Genomic DNA, 27,924 nt, shown 5'->3' with positions numbered 1-27,924 from the left:
CTGTGAGTGCAGCTTTAATTATGTAGTTTTGTATTTCACGGCATAGACTGTAATAAAGAAAGTAAAGTAGGTCAAGGGAGTGTATGAGGTGTGAATTTGGAATAAAGTCTTGGTGGTTAACAAACACGTACGTGTTTGCATACTCATGCTGACACCTTTTGCACCATGATCAAGTAGAAGCTGTAGATCAGAGCAGATGAGCAAACTGAGCAGAGTATATTGAGAAACAGTGCAAAGTCTTCAGCTGTTCAAGTTATGCTTGTTAAAATAATGAAAGAAAAAGAACTGTAGATTGGATCATTTATGGAGAAAGAGAAAAAATGGAAAACAATACCATCATCTAATTTTATCCGTATTTGTCATTCATTTGAAATAGATTGTTGAATGCAGGTCAGCAGTGTAGAGGTTGTTTATAGGCCCCACACTCTGTTTCAGTGCTTTTCTCGTTAAAGGAGACACTGTGAGAACTCGCTTGGTTTACTGTGCTTAATAAAAGATGACAAAGAACAATAAAAAACTCTGTATAGACAAGCCAGAGAACAACATCATCTTTGTATTTGAGGTTTGTTTATTTTTGACTTTTTATGTCAGGCAACATGCCCTCTGATGGCATCAAATCCAATCCAGAAATTGTAGGAAAAAAAACTACACAAGCAAACTCTTCATAATATGTACTGCCTCAAAACATATCAAGATCTTCAAGTACCACCCTTATTACAGACATGGAAAAACAATGCCGCTGGTTTTTAGTTTTGTACAGAAACCTTTTAAACAGACTATTGTATTTACACTAGTAAACTGACCAATCTAATTGAACACCTAACTCTAACTGGAAAACCAAACCCACTTTTATATTCTAACCCTAACCTTTCAACAAACCCAGTTGAACTTGAGACATACGACAAGCCCTGATCAACCTTGGCTGAGCCTTCTTTGGGTGAGAGTGTCCAAAACACTTGATGAAACCTGAGGTTCACTACTGAGGATGTGTCTGAAAATTCAACTGCAACAAAACAGACCTAAAGACACACTGGCTGGTCAAAAAAAAAAAAGTTGCCTCATGGATTTAACTAAGCAAACAGGTATGAGCCTTATATTGGACAGTTACTGCATGGGCGATTATGTTTCAGCTGGCAACAAGTTATTTAACCCCAACTGGTGCAATGAGTTGCTTCTCATTTCTTAAACAACCATGTTGAAAGACACTTCCCGTGGTCATGGAAAAGATGTCAGTCTGTTTGAGAAGGGTCAAATCATTGGTATGCATCAAGCAGAGAAAACATCTAAGGACATTGCAGAAACTACTAAAATTGGGTTAAGAACTGTCCAATGCATAATCAAAAACTGGAAGGATAGTGGGGACTCATCGTCTTCGAGGAAGAAATGTGGCCGAAAAAAACCTGAATGATCGTGATTGACGATCACTTAAAGGTTTGGTGAAATCAAATCGAAGAAAAACAACAGTAGAACTCCAGGCTATGTTTAATAGTGAAAGTAAGAGCATTTCCACTCGCACAATGTGAAGGGAACTCAACGGATTGGGACTGAACAGCTGTGTAGCCTTAAGAAAACCACTAATCAGTGAGTCTAACCGGAAAAAAAAGTCTTCAATTTGCTAGGGAGCATGAAGATTGGACTCTGGAGCAATGGAAGAAGGTCATGAGGTCAGGTTATTCCAGAATTACCCTGTTCCAGAGTGATGGTTGCATCAGGGTAAGAAGAGAGGCAGGTGAAGTGTTGCACCCATCATGTCTAGGGCCGACTGTACAAGCCTGTGGAGGCAGTGCTATGATCTAGGGTTGCTGCAGTTGGTCAGGTCTAAGTTCAGTAATAGTCTGTGCTCAAAGAATGAGGCCAGCTGACTACCTGAATATACTGAATGACCAGGTTATTCCATCAATGGATTTTTTTCTTCCCTGATGGCACGGGCAGATTCCAAGATGACAATGCCAGGATTCATCGAGCTCAAATTGTGAAAGAATGGTTCAGGGAGTATGAGGCATCATTTTCACATTTGAATTGGCCACCACAGAGTCCAGACCTGAACCCCATTGAGAATCTTTGGGATGTGCTGGAGAAGGCTTTGCACAGCGGTCAGACTACCATCATCAATGCAAGATCTTGGTGAAAATTTAATGCAACACTGGATGGAAATAAATCTTGTGACATTGCAGAAGCTTATCAAAACAATGCCACAGCGAATGCATGCCATAATCAAAGCTAAAGGTGGTCCAACAAAATATTAAAGTGTGTAACCTTTTTTTTGGCCAGGCAGTGTATTTTGATTGCTAAATATACTTAATTTGAAGAAACTTCATGTTTTAACTTCTTGGCAAAAACAAAAGAAAAGTGGTCTTGATTGACATTCACCAGTCTGTGCTTTGCCTTTGACTCCCTGCTTTAAACTGTTACAGTCAATATATTGATTCAGGGGTAATCACCAAGGTAAGAAAGACACACCTGACCCTAAAAGGTGGGTTTTAGGATATAGTAGTTTTATGCATTTGTTACTAAGAACAGGGTCAAATACACAGCAGCCTTGGCTGTTCCTCTGCCCCACAACAAATACAAATTTGATGTGACTTTAGTCACATGGATTCACTGTTTTGTACATTTCATTGCTGACAGGTTCTGTAAAAACTTCACTGGTGCAGCTTAGGTAGCCACAGGCATTATTTAACCATTATTAAATTAAAATTTTCTTATGGTAAGGAAATGAATGGAAGATGTTATGGACAAGGACCTTTAGCAGATCTACCTCATTAACTCTCACCACTTGTTTGTGTTTAGCAGGTCTGACCAACAGCCTTCCCAACCACTGGATCCAACTCACCATCAGATGGTGATCAGCTCACAGCTCTGAGCCTCGCCTTACAAATGTTTCCAAGATCTAAAACTGTCATTTTGTTCTCTGTCACTGTCACCTTACCTGCACTCGGGAAATACTCACCTCACCTGGACCCGCTCTCTGGAACCTACACAGGACCACCGCTGGACAAGGGTCGATCTCGTCATCTCTTCTGTGTTCTGGACTCATACCTGTTCAGTAAGAACTACCACACGGAACATTACCTGTGCCATACCTGCTGTTCCTCTCCTCACCGATCCCATACTCACCTCATTCTCTGCTCCTCAGGTCCTGGCTCCGGTTCCCCTCTGTAAATATCCCATTGCACTGTAAATAAATTCACTTCCCGTTACCTGCTGGTTTCTGCGTCTGTCTGTTGCCGAACTGCTCGCTTGGGTATAATCTGAAAACCTGACAACAGGCTGATTCCACAGGCTGCAAAATCAATAATATTAATAATATTAGGGTGTTCTCACAACAGCTTTAGTAATATATACAATTACTCAAACAATTCTATCTGCTGTTGACATTTTTCAGGAATAAAAGCCTGCTCTATTTTTTGTATCTGAGGTTTGTTTATTTTAGACTTTTTATGATAAGCCCTTTAATTGCATCAACTCCAACCTAAATATTGTAGACTTTTCGTGATATGTACTGCCTCAAAACATATCATGGTTTTCAAGTACCACCCTTAATACAGAAATGGAAAAACAGCCCTGCTAGTGCTGCTTAGGTAGACATTATTTAATCTTTGTCCCTTACAGTTGTCACTGTGAAATGGTCCATCTTTGTACCACACAACATATTGCAATATGAGCAAGATCACGGAGATGTATCTTTCCAGCATGTGGTTCATGTGAGACTGAAACCTGTTTGTGGTTAAACTGAATTGGCTGCAAAGGCAGATAAATGGTGTCAAACTTTTACCTCACCACAGAAAAACAAGAAACTGTATGGGGTTTAGCAGAATACCCACCCAATTACACAAGACAGTGAAAAAATGTTTTTTGCTTCTGTCAGGTTTGGAAGGAAGCAGGAACCCAGAATGCAGGCTCAGTTTGAGAAGCTTGAAAGCCAAAAGTGATTATAAAAAGGCAAAAACAATACACAGTATGACACATATGCTGAACTAAGGGAGACTGAAAAATAGCATAGAGGGACACATGGAAAACGAAAATATGTATACACAGGTGAGTAACCAACACAGGAATTACAGAGACCTAAATAAACCTAATCATATTGTGCTAAAGATTAGTAACAAAATAACAAAAAAAAACCCACAGACACTGGCACTGATTAGTCTGTATAGAATGACTTTTTCAGATAAAGTTTGTAGAGATGTAGTAGTGCGCTGTATGAATGTGTGTAGATGGATAAATGAGAGCACAGATTGTGTTGTAAAGAACTTTGTGTAGCCCGGTTGGCTAGAAAGGTGCTATATAAGTACAGTCCATTTACCAATAGACGGGTTTATGATGTTTGAAGTTTTAACAGTGCAGTGTAAGGATTGAGCGTGGCGAACCCAATGCGCAGACTCACGGTTGAATTAAAAGGAAACTAATTTATTTACAAAAAGAAAACAAGAAAGTAAAGAGCTGACGTGACAGCAACAAAATTAAATAAAAAACTTACTACAAAAGGTGAGGAGCAAAAACATAAGACGCAAAAACGTGGTATGGGCAAAAACACTGAGTCATGAGCAACCAGGAACAAAGAATAGACAGACAGGAATGAACCAGTGAAGAATGAATGAAAATAGACCAGTTTTAAAAAGCTGAGGGTGAGTGGAAAATGAGTTGCAGCTGGAAACATGACAAGGAACAGGTGAGGTGGGCGTGGCAGGCAGACCAGAGATTTACATAGCTAAGGGCAGGTGAAAAGAGACACAGAAAACTACTACACAAGAACTTAACTGAATGCAAAATAAAGAAGAAATAAAACAGAATTACAAAACAATGAACCTAATGCAAAATAAACTCAGAAATACCTAAATCCATGACATGCAGTGGAATTTTTGTTGTTGTTAGGAAAACTGAGAACAATGGCATGGGGGGGGTGGGGTAGGTTGAAGTTGAACACCCTGGCTGGTAATATATGCGGCCCTATTGTAGTGAATCAATGCACCACGGATTAATGGGGGTTTGTAGTGGGGGCTCTGACCAGAGGTCTTCTGCCTCATGGTAAAAATACACTTAAGAGCACGCTACATCAACCAGAGTCTTATCCGAGTGCAACAAAGTGTCCTACACTTTTTTTTTCTATCTTTGTTATTGTCTCCACTGCGGCACCAGGCAGAGACAAGAGTCCAAGGACAAACAAATGTGGGGACTCTGTCTTTTTATTGCACAAAAAGAAACATTGTGGCATTTCAGAAAAAGATCTGCTGCTGACAAGTTGTGGTGGAAATTCATGTTGCCCTTCATACCTAGATTTTTGGTGTTGCTGAACTTTTAATTCTCCACTGAGGATGGCCAGAGGAAAGAAGAAACCCAAAAACCTTGAGAAATGTCCAGCATGAACTAAGATAAGAAAGTTTTAATCAAGTGCTGTATCTGTGAGTGCAGCTTTAATTATGTAGTTTTGTATTTCACGGCATAGACTGTAATAAAGAAAGTAAAGTAGGTCAAGGGAGTGTATGAGGTGTGAATTTGGAATAAAGTCTTGGTGGTTAAGAAACACGTACGTGTTTGCATACTCATGCTGACACCTTTTTCACCATGATCAAGTAGAAGCTGTAGATCAGAGCAGATGAGCAAACTGAGCAGAGTATATTGAGAAACAGTGCAAAGTCTTCAGCTGTTTAAGTTATGCTTGTTAAAATAATTTTAAAAAAAGAACTGTAGATTGGATCATTTATGGAGAAAGAGAAAAATGTCAGGGTGTGGGGAAACGGAGACGAACCCAGAGTACAGACTCATTTTAAAGAAAACTAATTTATTAAAATAAAACAAATGAAAACAAAAAGGCTGATGTGGCAGCAAAAACTGAAACTAAGTACAAACATAAATAAACAAAGCATAGAGGCGAAATACATGGAGCACGACAAAAACAGCAGGGAACCAAAAGCAATGAACCAGCGGCGTGAGGAGGAGATGACCGGGTTTTTTAAAACACAGGAGGTGATTAGGAAAGTGGGCACAGGTCGAATGATTACCAGAACTTGGGGCAGGTGTAAGTGGGCGTGGTAGACAGAAGAAGAGTGAATAGTTACAGCAAACAAGAACAAGAAGAACAAGAACTAAACTGAACAATAACTCCAACAGAAACAAGATAGTAAAAACAATAAACTGAAACACAAAAACCCAAATCCCGACAAAAAAAATGGAAAACAATACCATCATCTAATTTTATCTGTATTTGTCATTCATTTGAAATAGATTGTTGAATGCAGGTCAGCAGTGTAGAGGTTGTTTATAGGCCTTTCTCGTTAAAGGAGACACTGTGAGAACTAGCTCGGTTAACTGTGCTTGATAAAAGATGACAAAGAACAATAGAAAAACTCTGTACAGGCAAGCCAGAGAACAATAAGTGAAAAGGACTAATGAGTCATGGTAGAAGAAGTGAGTGAAGACAGAAAACGCACACATGAATGACTGATACAACATGACCCAGTTTGGGCAAATTTTATGGAACAAATATGGAGGTTGGGAAATTAAAATCATTTAATTTAGTAAGTGGGAAAGGTGTTTCAGATTGCAAAAAGTGCAGTTTTATAATTTAGAAATAATGAATAAATAATCAAAACACTGACTTTGCTGGTTCATCTCAACAAAACTTGCATCTGTTTAGGAATGTACCATTTATCTTGCATTTAGTCTGCATCTTTACTTTTGTATTTGTACCTAGGATGTGACCTACTTTCCCTCTGGTGCATAATGTCACAAGAAAGAGGAACCAGTGAAGGAAGTCAAAGGAAATTGTCCTGGTTAATTCTGGCATGCCTTCTGTTCCTGGCTTCACCATGCAAGGGTTTCCTTCCCAACTTTTGGTCTCAAGTGATAACTCTGTCCTGGGACTCCCACACACACCAATACATCACAGAGCAGGCCATCCTCAATGTAACCCTGGAGGTTCTGAGGGGCACCACAAAATACCATGTAAAACAAAAGGTGAGCTCCCTATGTCATGTTAGAAATGTTTAGAAGTCTGTAAAATGTACAACCAGACACTGTGTCATTTGAAGACAGAACAACCAGATTTCATTTCTTCCCAGACCAGACTTGGCCGCAGCTTTTGGAGGGCTGTGCGAGAGGTGGCAAACTCCAACGCAAACGTGGACTTTCTGAGTTCTACCAGATCTGACCCGGTCTACCACTTTGATTCAGAGCGCGTTGATGGCTCCATCATGATGCTACGGCAGTTCTGGACTCAGACTGTGCTCTCAGTGCGAGCCAAAGAGTACGGGAGTGCCCGCTACAGGTTGGGTCAACTTTTCCATTCACTGCAGGTAAATGCAGATGCTGGATTTAAAATTTGATATCAACTTTTTATTTATTTGTTTTTAAAATGAGCTAATCCTACACTGTTGAGAAACATATTTTTAGTAACAACATGCATAATCAGTATAGTTTTTCATTTACATTCCTCCTTACTGCCTTTATTGATTTTAGTTGACATAAATTAATGGTTGGAATGTTGAAGCAATTAAACCATGAAATTATGGACATACATTACTTCTTTTTTTTTGGTTCAAACATTTGCTATATCAGGATTTCTACAGCCACAGTAACTGGGTGGAAATGGGCAAAAGATCAGTTTACCTCCACCTCCTGCAGCCGGAGGAGCCTGCAGTTCCCTTAGCTAAAGGTAACTCATCTACAGCTTTGATTATACTAAACTGTTGTCCATTTTAATGCACATCAAAATGTGATTTTTTTACATGTAAAGAAGATGGATACTTCAATAAAATCTGTTGCACACAGAAGTTGAAGTTTTATCTCATATATCAGTTTAAGCCTTCTAGTAAATGCTAACACAGTGAATGACTAATAGTCGATACTACATGAAAACAAATGTCCTGACTGAAAGCTTTCTCATTTAAAATAAAGTTGCTGGACACTTTACAATAATTTTATACTGTAAACTTTTAAATAAAATGGCTTTCAGAATAAAAAAGAACTAAACAGAAATTTGAAGCTTTTACTTTGTTATTTCTGTTTGCAGAAAACACTCCCACCTGTACAGAGTGCTTCACCACCACCTGTTGGCATAACCTCTTACCAACAATGACAAAGAATTCCCACCTGCTCACCACTGGCTACTTCAGCAATTCACCTTCTAAGCCTAAAGGTACAGCTTCTTTCACTTCAACATTTTTATTCGGTCATTTTGCTTTTCAAATTTTCGAAGCTGAACAAACAGTATTTCTTGTCTAGGCAAATGCAGCCATGGAGGTATTATGGACAGCAGTCGACATCACAGTGCCAGAGGTGGAATCAACAAAGACAGCACCTCACCGCTTTTCTCCCCTCATCATCACCTTCATGTGGAAGCTGCAAATTTGGCTACTAAAGCCACCCTGACTGTACTAAGAGACCTCAGAGACGCTGTTGGCCCCGAGGCCTTCCTCAAGTAAGTTTCAACCAGTGGTATAAAAGGCCATCAAAACATAATGTCACAAAATTCAAATATCCTGTGCACTGTGAGCAATATTGTTGCATATACTTTGTTACAAATGTTCTTTGAAAGACTCTTCAGGGTGAAGCAGGTCCCTGCATTGGTATTTGTCATGGACACCACAGGCAGCATGTTTGAGGAGATCACTGCCGCTCGACTCAGAGCTCACTCCATCATCCAGAGCCGAGCCAATGATGCTGAGCATCCTGGCACCTTTCTGCTTGTGCCTTTCCATGATCCAGGTGATGGTTTTGGTCTGAGCAATTTTTGAAACTTTTTCGTGATAATGTAATAATTCGATAAGTTATCCTTTAGTAGTTGTTTTTCTTTTTGTAAACTTTAACTATGTTTTATGTTAACTGAGTGGGACAAAAACATATACTTTTTTTTTGTTTCAGTCTAAGCCTTAACTTACAAACTGCAAACTATTCACATGGTAAAATGTACATTTCTAAATACCATTTCGATAAACAGTTATACTTTTCATTTGTGTGTATACTTTATAAATTCTAAACACAAATGTACTATGTATAATTATATGGTTCTGTCATACAGAACTTATTCTGTCCCACATAAAGTCTTCTGCTGCTGCAGATGTCCTCTGAGGCATTTCAAATTTAATTGAACAACAGCTATTTTTATGAAAGAGAATGCAATTTCTAAAATGTAAATAAAGGCCTAGCATTCCTTGAAGGAATGCATATCATCTGTTGCCTTTATGCCTGAGTTTTAAAGTAACATTATTTTATGTTCAGAAATGACAGAGTTAACGCTTTTTTGGTCAAACCTTGTAAACATCGTTATGTGCTAGCTTGTGGGATCTTGGGTGATCTATAAGTGCTCTGAGTATGTGTAGAGGCTGACCCTCAGCTATAACCACAACAAATTTTAGCCCAGTATTTGTAAATTTCACTGAATTATAGCCATCTTATGTTGGCTAAAGTCGAGTATCAGACTGACTCCCAAAGTAAATCAATTGTAGATGTTCATCCAATGAATACTTTCTGAATGTTTCACTAAAATCCTTCCAGTGGTTCATGAGATATTTTGTGTATTACAGACAGACAGACACACACACACACACACACACACACACACACACACACACAAACAAAAACATTATCACCTTCAGTAGTGACCAAAAATGAACCCAAAATAACAATAAAAGGTGCTAACTATTTTTGAATCTAACTATACTTTTTGTCAAAGTGGTAAATTATTTTAGACTCCAAAGTTTTGATTTGTCCACATTTATTATTTTGTATTCTGCAGGGTTTGGACCAGTATATGAGGCTGATGATCCACACCAGTTCATGCAACACCTGGAGAACCTGATGGCTCTGGGGGGAGGGGATGAACCAGAGATGTGCCTTTCTGCTATTCAGGTGAGTTTAGACACTAAACTCTGTGAGTGAATAGGTCACATGATTCACAGCCTTATAATATAGGTAGATGTGCCACCTCGTGTTCTGTCAGGACATCATTCCCACTTAAATTTACAATAAGATGTAATTAAAATGCTTTGCTCTTTGAAGTCTACATTGAAATGCATGTTCCCTTTTCCTTCAGATTAGAGATTAAATTAAATGTTAGGCTGACCAGATGACCCAGTGCTATGGTATGAAACTTTCTCTTCACAGAATCCTCCTAAAAATGTTTATTTTCAACTTGAGTCCTTGTGTTGTAGTCAAAATAGTCTAATATACTTTAATTTGTTCACAAGAACTGTTTGTAAAATTTAAAACAAAAAGTGAGACATGCAACTACAAACATTTCCCATTAAATTTTGTGGTGTTGGTACAAGAATGATTTTTTTCCCAGATAAAATCTCAGGTGACCAAGACAAGGAACTTTCTACATAAGTCAGAGTTGTGAAGAAGAACAGATCAGTGTTGGTTTTAAAAAATCATCCCAAATCCTGAAGACCCCACAAAGTTCCATTAAATCCATCAAATTCCAAACAAGATCTTACTACCGCAGCAACCCTGCCAAGAGAGGGCCATCCATCAAAACTCACAGACCATGTGAGGAGGACATTAATCAGAGAAGCAACCAAGAGGCCAAAGATAACCCAGACGAAGCTGAGCAGCTCTTCTGCAGAGAAGGGAGGATCTGTCCATAGGACCTCTATAAGCTGCACAGAGCTGGGCTTTACGGAAGAGAAAAGGAAAGGAAACATTGTTTAAAGGGAAAAAAAAACGCTAAAATGTTTGGAATTTCTTCCTTAAAGATGTGAAAGAAGGTTCTGTGGTCAGATGAGACCAAACTCGAACTTTTAGCCCATCAAGGACAACATCGTGTCTAAGCTTAATCAACACCTCCCATCATGATGAAAACACCATCCTCACAGTGAAGCATGGTGATGGCAGCTTCATGCTGTGGGAATGTTTTTTATCAGCAAGGAATGAATAATTAGAGCTGAAGTAAAGACGGATGGAGCAATATATAGGAAAATTGTTGAAACTTACCGCTGAAGCAACAGTCCACTGGTTTAAAGACGATGTTCTTGAACGGTCCAGTCAAAGCTCAGACTTCATTTGATTTAAAAATTATTGTACACCATTAGCACCTGTCCAACATGAAGGAGCAAAAGCTGGACAAAAATTCCAAACAACAAAACAACTTATTTTTTATGTTTAGCTTTATTATTGTGGAATATTTTGTGTAGCTTTATTATTTATAATCACATGGAAATTTCAAAATGTAAGGCAACAAAACAGAACAACACAAAGGGGGTGAATATGTTTGCAACTTCTGTATAAATGATCATTTTTGAAAACTCCAGAGGCTTGGTTTTGTCCACCTAAATTTTGCTCACTTGTCTTTGTAACTGTACATGCTGTCTCTAACTAGTTGTCTGTGTTTTAGTTGGCTCTCACACACAGTCCACCCCTGTCAGAAATCTTTGTTTTCACTGACGCTTCTGCCAAAGATGCTTACTTGTTTGATGCAGTGAAGGCCCTCGCTCTAGAGAAACAGAGCAAGGTAGGTTTGACTTTAAATAAACTTTTTCTTAAACAAAAAACAGATTCATCTTTAAATGAAATTTGATTTTTTTTTTTTAGTTTTTCAGAACGTTTTGTCAACTTTCTCTTGCAATCAGCACACTCTCATTAAACTGCTGCAGCAGCAAACAGACTGCAGTCAGACAAGTGGGTTTGTCTTAGCTCAGTTGTTATTCAAGTTTTGTCTTTGTACAGATAACATTTCTCATTACTGAAGACCCCAGCTACACCACAGAGAAGAGGTGGATGAGAAAGAAGAGGAGGAGCAAGGAACCTCTGTCCCCTGATCGGTTCTCTCTTTACTCCTCCCTGTCGTCCCTTTCAGGAGGACTGATGATATTCACCACCAACTCTGACATCCATAAAGTCTCAACCATAGTGGAGGACAATATTGTTGTTGACAAGGTACAACTATAATACTCTAACTTGACACACAGTGAAATCCTCTTCTGTATTTTTGAACGAACGTTGTGCTCACTGTAATACAAAAATATTTGAACACACTTAACCGTCACACCAACAGGAACTGTATGGCATTGTATTCAAATACATGCACCTTTGTCTATAACTGGTTCCCCTTTTGCAGATTCCACTTTTTTGTGGAAGGCTTACCATAAGAATTTGGAGTGTTGCTGTCAAAATTGGTGCCCATTCTTTCCGTAGAGCATTTATCAGGTCAGGGAGTGATGTCGGATGAGAAGGTCTGGCTTGTGCTCCTTAGGTGCTTGAGGGGTTGAAGGCCAGGTCTCTGTGTGGGTCAGTGAAGTTCTTCCACACCAAGCTCTTCAAATCATGTTTGTATGGACCTTGCTTTGTGCACTGGGACACAGTCATGTCGGAAAAGAAAAGGGCGTTCCTCAAAGTGTTGCCACAAAGTTGGAAACATAATGTTGTCCAAAATTTCTTGGTATTCGGAAGTAACAAGATTGCCCAACACAGCAGATGAGGGCCCAAGCCCAGACCCTGAAAGACACCCCAAACCATGATCCATCCTACACCGAACTTCACAGAGGGTATGATGCAATCAGGCATTCTCCTGGCATCTATTAAAACCTAGACTTGTCTATTTGACTTCCTAAGAGAGAATCATGATTTATTTTTGGGCAGAACATGTTTCTACTGCTCTAGAGTCTAGTGTCGGTGTGCTTTAAACCACTCCTTCTGGCACTTGGTAATGTGAGTTTTGCATGCAGCTGCTCAGCCTTAGAAAGTGCTGAACAGATAAAAAGTAAATATATTGTACAACTATACTACAATGCAAAACAGTTATATACTGTGTTAAATAACAAATTACAAAACCGACCATAAGAATAACTAATAAAGAGCATGATCAGTATGTGTCTCCAAACTCTAAAACTGAACTGGACAGCCTCAAGCATTGCTTGAGAAACTCAGCATAGCTTACTACAGTAAGTGTTATTTTTCAGAGCCAAAATGAGATTTTAACAATGCGCATTGTTGCTTCTTTCTCTGTTCGCCTGTAGGTCAAACTAATTCTTTGCCTTTAGACATGAAGCACTGCTACATAATTAGTTTAAGTCATACTCATTTACAGTTTCAGCTACTTACTAAAGATGCATACCACTCATTCTCCTTCATCCTCAGGTGACCCTCTTTCATGTGGAAAGTGATCAGGAGTTAATGTCCAAACATTCCTTCAGAGTTGACAGCTTAGTAAAAAATGTCATTCTGCACATCACCGGCACCATGACTGCGTGTATCCTCACCAGTCCATCAGGTAACGTACACATGATGCAGAGATTACTGTTTAATTTTAAAAAAAGCTTTGGCATTATTTATTTTAGAAACATTATTCAAAGGTCAAACAGATCAAGGAAAGTTGGACTTTATGTGACTGAACTGGAATTGTGATGTGTCTATGATGATTAGCTTAATGGGTTTTAGAGATTTTACCACAGAAAGTTTAGTTCAGAGTGCAGTGATGTGACACATGAACCTTTAAACTGTCTGAACTTTCCCAGAGTTTTGCAAGCAAAATCCTCCTTAAGAGTGCTGTCGGGGAGTGACAGACACAGGTGTGTGGTTACCATGGTGACCTCATAGGCTACTGGCAGCAGATTTGAGTTTGGTTCTCGTTGCACTTCTACAGTTTATACATCAAAACATTTTGTCTGCTTAGATTATTACAAAAGCAAATATGAGATTGTGATTGGGCTTTAAAGAAAAAAAGTCAATGTACAGTGTGTTGGAAATTTGGGTAGGAGCTGCATCAGCACCCTTCAGAGTTTCTTTAGTAATGTTTTAGTTATGTTACTGTAACTAAAAAAGTTTCCAGTTTCTGTTCCTGAGTTCAGCTGCACACAAACTCAGGACAGAGACTGGACCACACACACACACACACTGGAATGTCTTTTCTTTTCCTTATCCTGTAATTATTTATATACTTTTTCTTGACGGACAATCAAATTGTATTTGATTTGCTGTTGAAATAGGCTACATTTACATGGCACATTCAACAGTATGGCTGTTGTCGTACTGCACCTGTTCTGTGTTGGACATGATTGCACAAGTGCCCTTTATGGGGTCATGTGTGGTTAGTGTACTTTTTAATCTTGCATTACTGCATGTGCTCGCACATGTGCACTGTTGGAAAAATACCTCTTTACAAGGATTCAATGATACTTTTTAATAAAGAAAAACACTGAGAACCAAACTCACTTTTAAGGTAATTTAAATCTTGCAAGGGAGCAGAAGTTGTAAAGTCATGTGGAAACAACTGCCCACTGAGGCAATATTACAAACATGTTTTATTCCCTCTTGAAGCTGGAAAGGACATGACCTCCAGCTGCACAAACTAACCACAGTCAGAAATTAGGGAAAAGAATAATCCCATTATCTTTTTGGCAGGATTCTTCTTTTATTGCAGGTTATTATCTTTGTCGCAAGATGTAAAAGAAAACCCCTTCACCTGCAGTTGCATCAATAAAAGCCTTGTCTCCTACGACCTGTTTTCTTTCAGGATGTTTAGACAAACATAAAATTTCTATGGTTGTAAAGACAGTAAATCCACATGAACTCGAACCACTTGAACTTGTCTGAAAACTGTACTTGATTGAATTTGAAAGTTCCAAGACTCGTTGAACAAAGCATTCTCAGTCTTTGATTACAATTTCTCTTCCTTGAGTTTAATTAATAAATAAGCCCTACTAATGGCTTTTTGTCTCCCTTTTCCTTTCCAATTTTCAGACCAAAGTCAGTCTCTGCTCAGTGAGCATGGCCCCCTGGCAGACTTGGAGCACTTCCAGGGTTTGTATCGTATCAGCCTGTTGCCTCCTCTTCAACCCGGTCAGTGGAGTCTGCAGGCCAGGAGTGACGGCCACATCACATTCAGTGTGATGGGTAAAAGAACCACATCTATAGATTTAACATTACCAGTGTAAGGTGAAAATTACTCTAGAACAGATTTATGCTCTAATCTTTACTACCAGGTGACAGCAGTGTAGATTTCCTGTATTATTTTGCCACTGTGACAAACGAGACACATCCAGGTCTGGCTCGAGTGGAAGGTAGTCCTGTAGCAGGTGAGGCATGATTTTCTTTTTTATAACAATGACCTATCAGTGACATTTGAGTCCGCTGCACTTTTCTTGACATGAAAAAAACCCCTCTATCCTGTCCAGGGGCTCCAGTGTTTCTGGTGCTGACTGTTACAGGCGTGTCTTTGGCAGAGGAGGCGTCTTTTTATGCAACACTGCTGGGGGCTGAAGGGGAGAGCCTTCAGCAGGTGAACCTAAACCAGTCTACCTCTTCACCATTCCACGCTCTGGAGGAGCTTGTGGGCTTGGTGGACTCTGTTCCCACAGTTCCTTTCTGTGTTCGACTTACGGGCCAGGACAGCAGAGGAAACAAGCTGGAGAGGGTTTCCACAGAGTTGATTCAGCCCACTCATGTTCAAATACAGGTAAAAATAAAACCCAACAACTATCAGTAATGATACTAACAAGACCAGAGTCAGCTTGATGCTGATTGTATAGCCTACAACATTACTGTTTAATCATTACCAGACAGTGAGAAGGTTTATTTATACTTTAAGTTTTGATAAAATCATTGCACACCACCTGGCCAAAATAAAACAACACACAGAAACCTCAGAAAAACAAAAATTGCTGTAACTCAGTCAATTTTATTTATTATATAATTTATTATTTTATGTTTTTATTGCTGTTACAAATCATATATGGTCAATATAAATGGGCCTTCATTACAAAAATTAAAAAAAAAATCAATGTCAAAGTGAAATCAAATTTTTACAAAGAAATGCAAAATAAATATTTTAAAATAAATTTAAAAAGTAAGTGATTGCATAAATAATCACCCCCTTTAAAGTGACTGTCCTAATTCAACTCAGAGAAGAGATTATTGAAAAGTAGAAGTCAGGGGATGGATACAAAAGGATTTCAAAGGTCCTAAACATCCCCAGGAGTTCTGTTAAATCCATTATCAAGAAATTGAAGGAATATGGGACATGTGTAAATCTACCGTCCTCACAGACTGAGTGACTGTGAAAAAGGACAATAGTGAGAGAGACCAAGACACCTGTGACTCTGACGGAGGTCCAAGCTCCAGCAGGTCAGATGAGAGAGACTGAGCTACAACAACTGCTGTCCAGGTTTTCACCAGTCTGAGCTGAGTGATAAAGAGAAAGAAAGCCACTGTTGAAAAAAACTCAGATTAAATCTCAACTGGAGTTTGTCTAGAATGTTTAGAAACCCTACCAACCCAATTCAAGATGGTCGCCACAGCTAATTGTCTAGACTTCACAAAAATGGTGATGCCTCAGTGATTAATTTTCACAGATACTGAGCCAAAATTTAGTGGCTGTAGATAAGAGTCATTCACGTCACATATTCCCAGTGCTAACAGATCATCTCTTGCAATATAGCATGAGATGAAAAATAATGTTATGTTATTTTTCAGTTTTGTTTTTTACACAGAAATGGACAGGATCAAAAACATTGTTTCTTCATCAGCAGTTAAATTGAACATTTCTTTATCAATGTTCTGTTTTGTTTAGTTCAGTAGTTTCTGCATCTTAATCCCCTCAGATTTTGTCGGCCACCCACCTCGTACCAGGTCACAGCACATCAGTGGACTTTGACATCCTTAATCATGGTCCTGCTCGACTTTTTAATCTGACTGCTGATGATGACTGTGGATATCTTCTCATGAGAGGACCACACAGGTAAAGTGAATAAATCGATCAGCTACTGAATGAACAGAAATATGAACTTAATATTCAATTCAGACTGTAAAAAGAGGAGGATGTGAAAAACCACACAGATGTGAACATTCAAGGTACTGTAACTTAATTATCCCTACAGGGCAATTGGATCTACAACAGAACAAAGAACATAAATACACAACACACACACACAAAACACCTTAACAGTTACATAAAAGGCTGATAGAAGAGAGAACAAAAGACTTCTTGAACCAGTTTTTTCTACATCATAGCAGAGCGTATCTTCATAACAAACTCATTTGAATGGATGATTTAAATCAGCCAAGATGGATCTGGCTATTGTCAAAGACTTGACTTTCAACAAGTCGCTGAGATTCTGGGAGGAAGTTTCAGAAATTCTCCCATACATCTTTTGAATACCTTAGGGTGGCTTGGCCCATTTGGCGAGGAGGGTGTCCTCTGATTGAAAGGTTGGGGGGTTTATCCCGTGCCCCTGCAGCATGCTGAAGTGTTCCTGAAAACAGGAAAGGTTTAGTCTGATTTAATGTGAGACCGTGAGACAAAAAAAATGCTTATATGTATTTTTACACATTGGATGTAAGCATCTGCTTTCAACTGTATATATAATATGTGAGGAAAATCTTGAAAGTTTAAGCTCTTGTCCCTCAGGTTCCATGTTGAAGAACAGGGGTCTTTCCGCGGTCAGGTGTATCTCCTCACTCCTGCCTCAGCTCAAGCAGGAGCGACTGTCACACTTTCGCTCACCGTGCAAGCTCAGAACTCTTCTGAATCAAACTATGCAGTGGCGTACTTGACTGTGGTCCCAATGGTGAGCAACAATAAAGTCTCTAAAGATATAGTTTTCTTATGAAAAACTTCTTCCCTGTATGACAGTTTTCCTCTGTCGTCTGTAGGATGCTGACACGTCTCCACCATTCTGCTCTGCTGTACAGGTTCAGTCTGACTGCACTGCAGTTTGTACCAAGTCTAGCTGGAGCCTGTCTCTGGTTGTGTCAGATAATGGTCGCTCTGGCCTTGCTGCCCTTCAGCTATTGAATGGTGAAGGTTCTCTGACTGTATTTCACAGCTTACCACCCACAGATGGCAGCCTAGAAGAAGTCCAACTGGGCCTCGAGCAGCAGCACAAACACAAGACTCAATCAACAGGCAGAGGTCCACATCGGAACTATCATCACCACTACAGAGCTAGATTAGAGACAGGAGACCCTCCTTTGAATGTTTCTGAGTGGGCAATGAGTTCGACCCAGCCACTCTGGGTGATGTACACATCCAGCTGCTGCTCAGCTCAGGCAGAGGTGCTGGTGTGGGACAAAGCTGGAAACATGAAACGCTGCCATCTAACATCTGTTCATCTGAGGAAGCAAAAAGACGCGGGCATGGAAACCAGTGGGACTGGACAGCTAAAATTTACAGAAATCTGTTTCTTCTCGTTAGTTCTGTTGTGGTCTGCACTGATGTAGATCTACGTACTCTCTCTCCTGGAACCCAAAGGAGGATGGGGGGGGAAGCAGTTTTACAGTAAAGTCAATGACAGTGTCAGGGGTGACGGGACTTGGACTCTCTTGCCCCTGAAGGAGTGGAACTCCACTAAACAGAGCTTCATGCTGATTGGATAATGACTTGGAGGCAGGACGAGCTCCTCAGACAACTCAGTTATGGATTTAAGAAGATAAAAAGGAATGAGATGTTTTGCTGTTTTTGGTGGGGCGTCGCCCAGTCACCTCCGTGGATGAACTGCCCACACCTCGGGATCCCCCAGGAGGAGCTAAGAGTGTCTCTGGGCCGAGGGATGTCTGGGTTGATCTCCTGGACCTGTTTCCCCTGCAACCAAGCCACAAATAAGTGGTAAAAGATGGACGGATGAACTGTATCAGACCATCAGACCATCTACAAATAAAGTGTTCAAAACTGTTTTCATTGGTGGTTCAGTATTTTGAAATTATTTGTTTATTATTATTTAAACAAATAGTTTGATTTGTTGCGAGATAAAATTCAATGTGTGAAGATTTAACTCATCTGAAATGTTAAATGGTATTTTGCATGAATATGAACTTTATATCAAATAAAAGTTATGGAGGATAAAGAGTTGCATCAACAGTTTATGGGTCTATCACATATTTTGCTGAAGTTAAGACCCAGTTCTGTAAATGTGGGAACATATATTTTAAGACCTAAAACAGTGTGTCTTTTGTTTTTTAACTGTTGAACCTTATTTGCTCAGAGTTTAAAAGTTCATTCATTATTAGGAGAAGATTTTGTTTTTCTAATCATCCTGCTTTAGGTCGTGGGAGATGAGGCTTTTTACAACTGCAGCTGCGGGCCATAAAAAGCAGAACAGACAGTTTCCTTGTCACCAGTTAGGTTTCTGACTGTGGTTAGTTTGTACAGCTGAATGTAACACCCCTTCTAGTTTCAGAAGTGTATAAATGATGCCTGAGATGTTTCTTGAGTTGGCAGTCGCTTCTACATGAATTACCGCACAAACTGCTGCTCACTCGCGAGAATTAAATTACCTTAAAAGTGAGATTGGTTCTCAGTCTACTTCTTTATTAAGAAATGTCATTGAATCATTGAGGTATTTTTCCAACAGCAAACATTTAATTTCAAAACTCTGCGTGAAGTAAAACTTCCATTTCAGCTAATTTAACAACGTATGCCTTACATTATCCATGACTGAAAAAAATCCAGTTGGACTTTCTAGTGGCGTACTACCAAACAGTGATATTTATTTCAACCTGTTTTCACAATGTAACTGAACAGTAACAAAGATGAATTCATGATGAAACGTGAATAAATGCAGTTTATATGAATCACCCGTAGCTCACAGTTGGAGACACTGACGCTGAATAGGTTTATGAGAAGTGGAGATACACAACAGAAAGTACCGGTACGCTAAGGATGACAATTTAGAAGTGCAGCCACTGTATACCAGAGAGTACAAGCCAACTTAGAGCGCTGATGGACATCAGTGTGTAACTTTTATAAAATTATTATTATTATTACTTTTATTTTATAGCTGATATTCTGTCTCTTTTCCTGAAATTGAAACTGCCATAAATTACAAACTGTCCATTGCATTGAAAGTGAGCAAATTCATAAAATCAGCAGCAGATCCCCTCATCATGCATTTCCTTTTACATAAAATTACCATTTCAGCTATGATAAACTGCATCCATCCATCCATCCATTTTCTTTACCCGCTTCTCCATTCCGGGTCACAGGGAGCTGGTGCCTATCCTCAGCAGTCACTGTTCGAAAGGCGGGGGACACTCTGGACAGGTATGATAAACTGCATATATTTGCAAAATTGTAGTTATAATAATAATGATAATAATAATAATAATGTAGTTTATGATATTCACATTCTTCTTACAGTCTGTTAATCCACCATCACTGTTTATGTCAGTCCTGATCCTAGCCTCGTTGCTCATTGCAAAGTTACCAGAAGAAAATGTGACTTCTTTATTTGCAGCCACATAATAAACAGTGCTGTCAGTTTACATAAAACACTCCATTTGACACATGCCTCCTCTTCCAGGAAGCTTGGGCTGATGCGTGACATCAAAGCGGGTGGGCATGGCTTAACTCTTCAAGTTGGGTTGTCACTCTGCAGTAACGCAGGCTGTTCACTTGGAAAAGATTTTAACTTACTATCTGTGTCTGTAGATGATGTTTATTGATAGATGATAATGAACCTCTAGTTAATCTTTGTACTTCCAGAACATTAACAGGTCTATCAGAGCTTCCTTGGAGCAGCAAACACTCCAGTTTCTTTTTTTTTTTTTTTACAGAAAGAATAATTCAATAGAATTAAAGAGGAACAATGACACGCTGCGGCTTATTGACACATGATGAAGAACCAGGTATTTAACAATATATATACCTTCTGGGATTATTTATGCAAAAACAAGACCTAATACATTTTCAGTGACTTTATGTTCACAGAAAACTGCTGAATAATCTTAATTAGCAAGGTTTGTGTTTGCACTAAGCTGGAAATGTATTTCACATATCTTTAACTATTGTTTTTATCTTGTGTCTAACCTTTACTACTCAATTGCTCACAGATAAAAAAAAACAAACAAAAAAATCAAAAGATCATATACTTGCTTTTTATTAGTATGTGGACAATTGCTTTTTAATGAATGTGAACATATTAACTTGTGTGTGTTGATGGTGACATTTGTATTTAGGCCAAAAATAAATCTTTCCTCATACATTTAAAGCTGAAAGCCTAACATAATGTGCACCTTTGTGCTATAATGAGAAGTTAAAAATAAACCCTGCAGTGGCGGAACCTTTATTTTTGTACAATGAATTCCTTCCTCATATTGTCACTCGTGAAGGTACTCAATGCAAACTATAAAATGAAACACAAGAAAAGGCTACCCTGAGCTATATCAAAAAAGGCAGTTTGGACACGTTTACTCCAGTAGTTTCCCAGATATATTGATATCCAAACACAAAATATCGAGTAAGAAAACTGTCAAGAATAAATGTCAAGGTTGAAGCATCAGGCATTCAAATACACACAGCTTTTGTAAAACTTCTCCAAGCCCAGCAAGTTTAACATTTGACCTATTTTCAGTCACTTTGGGTCTTTCTATAGATAAACAGTTGTAGCGGTAGTTGGCAGATGATCACAAATTTTACTTACAAGTTTTTTTTTTAGTTGTTGTTAATGGACATGTTAACTTAAAAAATTGTGCATATTAAGTTTTTTACTTTTTATTTATTTATTATCCAGATTTTATGACATTTTATGTGCAATAAGGAACTTTAATATTGAATACTTCACCCTCTTAATACTTAAAAATTAGTTGCTGTGTATCGTCTGAACATCTTCTGTTTTTTGTCTTATCAATTCAGTTCCTCTAAAGAGCATTGACGTTCAGCTGGAGGTGAGGGACCATGTAGCTACAGTGGTCTCCACTCTGAGCTACCAGAACAAGGAGGACAAACCACTAGAGGCTGTTTTTGTCTTCCCTCTGCCTGGAGATGCTGCTGTGTGTCATTTCAGTGCTGAGATTGGACAGACCCACATTGTAGCTGAGGTGAAGGAGAAGCAGCAGGTGAGCTGGACAGAAAGGATTCCTCTCTAGAAAGGAGCTGAAACACAGTAAAGTGAACATTCCTGACATGTTTCATGTGGACCCCAGGCTCGGGAGGAGTACGATGATGCACTGAGCTCCGGTCAGCAGGCCTTCCTGTTGGAGGAGAGTGTGCAGAGTCCAGATATATTCTCTCTGAGTGTGGGCAGTCTGCCTCCAGGAGAGAGCGCCTCCATCAGGCTGGAGTACGTCACTGAGCTGGCTGTGCAGGCGGATGACGGGCTGAGGTTCTGTCTGCCTGCTGTGCTCAACCCTCGCTACCAACCTCAGGGTAGGAAAACCTGCTGATGGATGGAGGCTGTCATGTTCACAGGAGACAATAGTCCTATTTGAGTCGTCCAGCCTCACAAATGTTCCCCTTTCAAACATAAACCAGGTGACTCCCAGTTGTCTCTGATGTTGTTTACAGGTAGTGAAGGCACCAGTGCCCAGGTGACCTCAGTTCCAGCCTCTCTGGTCCCCTACAGTCTGTCCTTTTCTGTCCAAGTGTCCTCTCCTCGTCCAGTCTCTAAAGTAGAGTCCAGCTGCTCCCTGGAGCCTCTTCAGTATCTCAACACTGATCAAACACAGGCCTCGGTGGGTAGAGTGCTCATGCTACTGCTGTGTGTGGTTGATACAAACAAGATAAATATCTTTATTTATATTTGTGTGTTTTTGAACTGCAGGTGAAGTTGGCTGCAGGACACAAGTTTGACAGAGACATTGAACTGCTGATTTATTACAAAGACGCCCACCAGCCCACTGCTGTGGTGGAGGCAGGACAGGCCTCTGCCAAGACTGGTGAGTGGAAATCAATCAAGCTGTTAGAGTCACATATGGAAGCTTCACCATCTTCATTCTCATACTGATGTTTTACATGATTTGGTGTGTTTATTAGAATGTAGGATGATGAGTCATTTTTCCATCCCATCATATTTCAGGCACTCTGATGGGTGATCCAGTGGTGATGGTGAGCCTGTACCCTGAGTTCCCCCAGTCTGTGATGTCCTCACTCGCCTCATCTGGGGAGTTTGTGTTCTTGATGGATCGATCTGGGAGTATGGGGTGTCCCATCAATAACAGCAAGCCAGAAGAAACTCGGATTAGCAGTGCAAGGGTATTTAGCTGAGTCTTCCCTCCATCATGAAAACCTTCATATCTCTGTCAGACGGTGGTTTTGATGTCTTCTTTGTCTTCCTTTAGGACACTTTACTGCTCCTGTTGAAGAGTTTACCAATGGGCTGCTACTTCAACATCTACAGTTTTGGGTCCAGCTTTGAACACATCTTCCCGTGAGTGACTCTGTCCAAACACACACACACACACACACACAGACACACATTTACACACAAATGTGTATATTGGTTTATTTAAGTACTGTTTAAGGAACAGGTTATTGTTGTCTAAGAGTGTGACTCTATACTGAATTTAAACCTTGCCTAATCACGTGGTGTTTTAATGGCAGTAAGAGTGTTGAGTACAGTGAGAAGACCATGGAAGAGGCTGTAAAGAAAGTTGAGGGGATGAACGATGATCTGGGAGGAACAGAGATCCTTCGGCCTCTCGAACACATTTACAGCCAGCCCTGCGTTCCCAAACAGCCAAGACAAGTAAGTCATAAAACAATTCATATATGCACAAACTTGATGTTCAGTCATTAGGAAAAAGTCCTCCCTTTTTCATTTTTATGCTTATACACTATATTGCCAAAAGTATTCAATTAAAATCCTTGATATTCAGGTGTTCCAATCACCTCCATGGCCACAGGTGTATAAAATGAAGCACGTAGGCATGCAGACTGCTCCTACAAACATTTGAGAAAGAATGGGTCTCTCTGAAGAGCTCAGTGGTTTCCAGCGTGGTGCAGTGATAGGATGCCAGCTGTGCAATAAGTCTAGTTGTGAATTTTTCTCACTACTAAAAACAGCCAAATGTTAGTGGGATTATTACAAAGTGGAATCGATTGTGAAGGACAGCACCTTCATAGTGGTAGATCACATAAAATCACAGAGTGGGCTCAGCGGATGCTGCACAGAGGTCACCAACATGCTGCAGATCTCCAATCTTCATGTGGCCCTCAGATTAGCTCAAGAAAAGTGCGTAGAGCTTCATGTAATGGGTTTCCATGGCTGAGCAGCTGAATCCAAGCCTTACATCACCAAGTGCAAAGCGTCAGATGCAGTGGTGTTAAACACGCCCCCACTGGACTCTAGAGCAGTAGAGACGTGTTCTGGGGTAACACGTTTGGCAAACAGATGGACATGTCTGGGTTTGGCGGTTGCCAGGAGAACGGTTCTTGAATGACTGCATTTTTCCAAGTGTAAAGTTTGGTGGAGGGGGGATTATGGTGTGAGGTTGTTTTTCAGTAGTTGGGCTCGGCCACTTCATTCCAGTGAAAGGAACTCTCAATGTTTCAGTGTACCAAGACATTTTGGACAATTTCATGCTTCAACTTTGTTGGAACAGTTTGGGGATGACCCCTTCCTGTTCCAACATGTCTGTCCACAGACCCTTAATTCAACAGCTTATAGAAATATCTTTTAGCAGAAAAAACTGAGTCATGGTTTCCTGTTTGACTTTTATCAATCACATTGTGTAGAAGTTTTGTTCCACTTTTCTTTACAACATTTCTGTAGTTTATTGAGGTTTGCAGATGTAACAGGTCCCAGGCCTGAGACCAGTCAGCAGATTACAAGTTGTTCTGAAATGAACAGGGAAAATAATGAGATCGGCAACAAGTGGTGTGCTTCCTTGTGATGGACCGAGCAGTTAAGGAACAGCCAGGCACAAGTTTAAAGTTAAAAATGATTGTTTCTTTATTTAACCCAACACCAAACTTGGGTAAATAATGGAATAAATGACAAAAATTGGGCCCATAAAAAAGGTCAAAGTAACAGACATCAACTTAGACTAACTAAAACAAACAGACCTCCCTAAGTGAGACAAAGGGGAAACTTAAATACTGGCTGATCAGGCCACATACAAGACACAAAGGGGAAAACACACAAAAACCTAACTGAAACCAACATAGCAAAATCCCATTCCCCCCCTCTGGATGAAGAGTAGTGGTATGAACCAATTTGCAGTCTCAGCCGGCTTGCTCCACCCCTTCTCCACCTCTCTGTTCTCCTGAAGGATTGGAGCAGCCAGCACTGAAGAAACTCAAAAAACAAACAAAGGTTAAATTAAGCAGAACATAACAATGTAAACTAAAATGTGCGCACTTATTCTAGAATACAGGGTGATGTGTTGCCTACTAAACAAAACCAGTTATTCTGTAAATTAAATCCCTAGACTTAAAGAAACCCAAATATAAATGAGGTGACCTATTGTATGTCGTGCGAGTGAATGTTACCACATTTGTGTGGCTGTAACTGCAGCCATCACATTCATACTATCTCTCAAGCCAGTCTGAGGGGAGATGGCTCCCAAGTTCACCTGTTCACCGGCGTGATGCCCCCAGTGGCAACAATTAGTATTACATCACCATTAATGTCCTACGTTTTCCCTGAGAAAACACACAGTTGTCCAGTTTATTATTTAACCCAGTAGTGTTGAATAAGGAAATATTTACAACAAAATGTGGCAAACTTTTAAGGGTGTCACACAGACATATGTTTCTGCACAGCTCTCTTAACATCCCACCACAACATTTCAGTCAGGTTGAGGTGTAGACTTTGAACCACAGCAGGATCTTGATTGTTTTCTTTGTCAGATGTTCTGTTGTAGATTAGCTGCTGTGTTTGGAATCACTGTTCTGTTGCACCATGACCCAGTTTGACCCAGTGCTGGTATTGTGTTCAGAAACATACCTGTATATTCCAGAGCAGCAAATTGCCAAAACTCCTGTCTTAGCATTTTATCAGCATCTGGCAGATATTTTCTTTTTAAAGTCAATGGAAGCAGCAAGAGTGGACTTGAACACCTGAGATGCACGGGTATCTAAAAACCTAGAATCGAGAAAGGGTGGACTTCTTTTCCTGTGACAGACCTGAACAACGACTCCACACCCTTTTTAAAAATGTTGGTCAAACCTGTTTTTTAAAGCATATTTTTGTCAGAGCTTTAGTTGCTGTTTTAAGTGAATGAAAACCACTTTAACTAAGAGTAATAATGCAGAGTTGCATTACTCAGACTCTGGACTTTAAACATGTCTGAGTGTGACTTTGTTGAACTTTTGTGCAATTTCTCCTCCCTTAGCTGTTTGTTTTTACTGACGGAGAGGTGGGGAACACCAAAGACGTTATAGATCTTGTTAAGAAGAATGCAGGCTCCCACAGGTAACACAACAAATACAGAGACTCACAGTTTGCATTATGTCCTGCTGTTGTGTGTGTTTAAAAACAAACTGCTGTATTGTAGGTGTTTCTCTTTTGGGATTGGAGAAGGAGCCAGCTCTGCTCTCATCAATGGGCTGGCCAAGGAGGGAGGAGGTCATCCTCAGTTCATCACTGGAACTGACAGGATGCAGCCAAAAGTNGAGGCAGATTCAAAACTTGCTTAACATAATTACATAGTCCTTCTGATCTGAGAATATCACAGGATCCCCAGGACAACCTGGAGGGTTTCAGAAGGAAGACGGTTGTCTGAATTTTCTTCCTTGACTTGTTGCCTCTGTGACCAACTTTGAATGAGTAGATGAATTGATGGATTCTTGTTTAGCCTCATCTTATTTATTTAAAATATCGGTCATCCTCCATTATCCTGCAGGACAATGAATTTAATTGGCCACCTTCGATGAATGTAAAAGTATTCTCGTTCATCACAAGTGGTAAAACTAAAATAGAAGTAGCTGAGAGAAGAAATAAGCACTTTAGAAAATTGAATAATTGGAGACAGGTTTGAGTTAGTGTTTATTAAAATGTTTGATCTCCACCTGTAGAGCTTTCATCCTCCTGTCTGCAGATTTACAGTCCACAGGTTGGCTGCTCGCACTGTGATTCGATCCCTGGAGTTGAAGGAGAGACCACACAGAGGACAGCAAGACAATGAAGTGAAGAAGAAGGTGGTGGAGCTCAGTGTCCAATCAGGAGTGAGCAGTTCTTTCACTTCTTTCATTGCTGTTAACAAAGACAACAGCGAGCCAATTCGAGGACCTCTGGTACGCAGAAATATCCCAACACCTTTCTTTTGTGGTGAGTAACTTTGATTTTTATTGATTTTGTTGTGGTGAATTAAGAACGAAGAAGCTTGTCTGTTCATTAAATATCTGATTTCTATGACAGAAACAATTGCATCGTAAAATTTTGTAACTGACATGAAATTGGTTGACATAAAGTCAACATTGTTGGTTTATTGAAATAATTGAAGATGTTACAGTGTTTTTAAATGAGTTTTACAAATGAAAGAACACCGGAGGAATTGTTCAGATGTTGTGGATGCCCAAATAATTATTTTCCCCACTGTAGCTGTCTGATCGAAAAGCTTAAAAATTAAATTCAACCAAAGTGGTAAACAATGAACAATGCTGCTTGTGTAGAATCAAAATCAGGTCAGCAGGTGGTCCTGAGAAACACGTCTTATGGTGCCAAATTTGAATGGATGTGCAGTACACACAGATGATCCAGTATGTTCTTTCCTATCATAGACCACAGCAGTGAACAGAATAGGTCAAGAGTTTCTAGAGTGCATACATCTATTCCAAAGGACAGCACAAAATCAAGTTTGTCTTTTCTTGATTGGTGCCAGTGTTCAGTAGATTGTGGCGCAGAGTAAAGGAGGAGAAAAGTTTATCTCAACAATCTGAAGCTTCAAACTCTGGTAAGAATGAGTGGGAATCAGCCAGTGATTACAACTGACTGTAAAAACAGAGGCTGATCCACCTCCTTTACCAGTGAACCAAGGAGAGCTGTAGAAAGTACAGGCAGGAGGGAGAAGTTCAGAAAATGGAGCTGACTGTCATGTTCGAGGGTAGGCTTCTGACCCACATGCAGAATCAAACACAGGAAGCAACAGTAAGTTAAGAAGTTTATTTACAGCAACAAAATTATAGGTGTCTTGCAGGTGGTCCTTTTGGATCGGATTCTGGAAGCAGAGCGAGGGGTTAGTGATTTCACCAGAGGAAGACTGATTGTCAGATGGGGACAGCAGGTGTGTCAGCTTACGTCTTCACAGAGGCTTCTCAACCGGAGGGGGGGAAGG

The 27,924-nt window shown here is 39.8% G+C and overlaps 2 protein-coding genes and 1 long non-coding RNA gene across 4 annotated transcripts; 2 read left to right on the top strand and 1 right to left on the bottom strand.

The window, feature by feature from the left end:
• Positions 1 to 5,035: 5,035 nt before the first annotated feature.
• Positions 5,036 to 19,416, top strand: vwa7 (von Willebrand factor A domain containing 7). 2 transcript variants are annotated; one of them, XM_037981397.1, is made up of 18 exons: positions 5,036 to 5,169; positions 5,278 to 5,372; positions 6,695 to 6,957; positions 7,062 to 7,295; positions 7,558 to 7,654; positions 8,012 to 8,137; positions 8,224 to 8,419; positions 8,537 to 8,706; positions 9,737 to 9,849; positions 11,333 to 11,449; positions 11,665 to 11,874; positions 13,075 to 13,207; positions 14,677 to 14,829; positions 14,919 to 15,011; positions 15,111 to 15,391; positions 16,536 to 16,672; positions 17,342 to 17,501; positions 17,587 to 19,416. In XM_037981397.1, the coding sequence occupies exons 3-18, from the start codon at positions 6,724 to 6,726 to the stop codon at positions 18,151 to 18,153; spliced, it is 3,021 nt and encodes a 1,006-aa protein (XP_037837325.1). In that variant the 5' UTR covers positions 5,036 to 5,169; positions 5,278 to 5,372; positions 6,695 to 6,723; the 3' UTR covers positions 18,154 to 19,416. The 2 variants fall into 2 exon arrangements, with proteins under 2 accessions (XP_037837325.1, XP_017297416.1); XM_017441927.3 differs by lacking the exon at positions 5,036 to 5,169 and having other exon boundaries at positions 5,207 to 5,372.
• On the bottom strand, positions 15,928 to 20,139 carry LOC119617962. Its single transcript, XR_005234463.1, has 3 exons — positions 19,842 to 20,139; positions 18,415 to 18,514; positions 15,928 to 17,186 (listed from the first exon to the last, which is right to left on the bottom strand). It is a non-coding gene; the product is annotated as an uncharacterized LOC119617962 (long non-coding RNA).
• A 362-nt stretch (positions 20,140 to 20,501) lies between these two features.
• Positions 20,502 to 26,893, top strand: LOC108251579 (von Willebrand factor A domain-containing protein 5A). The gene is made up of 10 exons (XM_025003063.2): positions 20,502 to 20,556; positions 21,563 to 21,765; positions 21,853 to 22,075; positions 22,214 to 22,380; positions 22,470 to 22,584; positions 22,725 to 22,900; positions 22,987 to 23,075; positions 23,249 to 23,393; positions 25,984 to 26,063; positions 26,146 to 26,893. The coding sequence occupies exons 1-10, from the start codon at positions 20,517 to 20,519 to the stop codon at positions 26,285 to 26,287; spliced, it is 1,380 nt and encodes a 459-aa protein (XP_024858831.1). The 5' UTR covers positions 20,502 to 20,516; the 3' UTR covers positions 26,288 to 26,893.
• The last annotated feature ends 1,031 nt before the right edge of the window (positions 26,894 to 27,924 follow it).

This window comes from Kryptolebias marmoratus, linkage group LG2, assembly GCF_001649575.2.
Source record: "Kryptolebias marmoratus isolate JLee-2015 linkage group LG2, ASM164957v2, whole genome shotgun sequence".
NCBI classification, from domain to species: Eukaryota; Metazoa; Chordata; class Actinopteri; order Cyprinodontiformes; family Rivulidae; genus Kryptolebias; species Kryptolebias marmoratus.
Note: the sequence above shows the minus strand (reverse complement) of the source record. Positions and strands in the feature narration are given on the sequence as shown.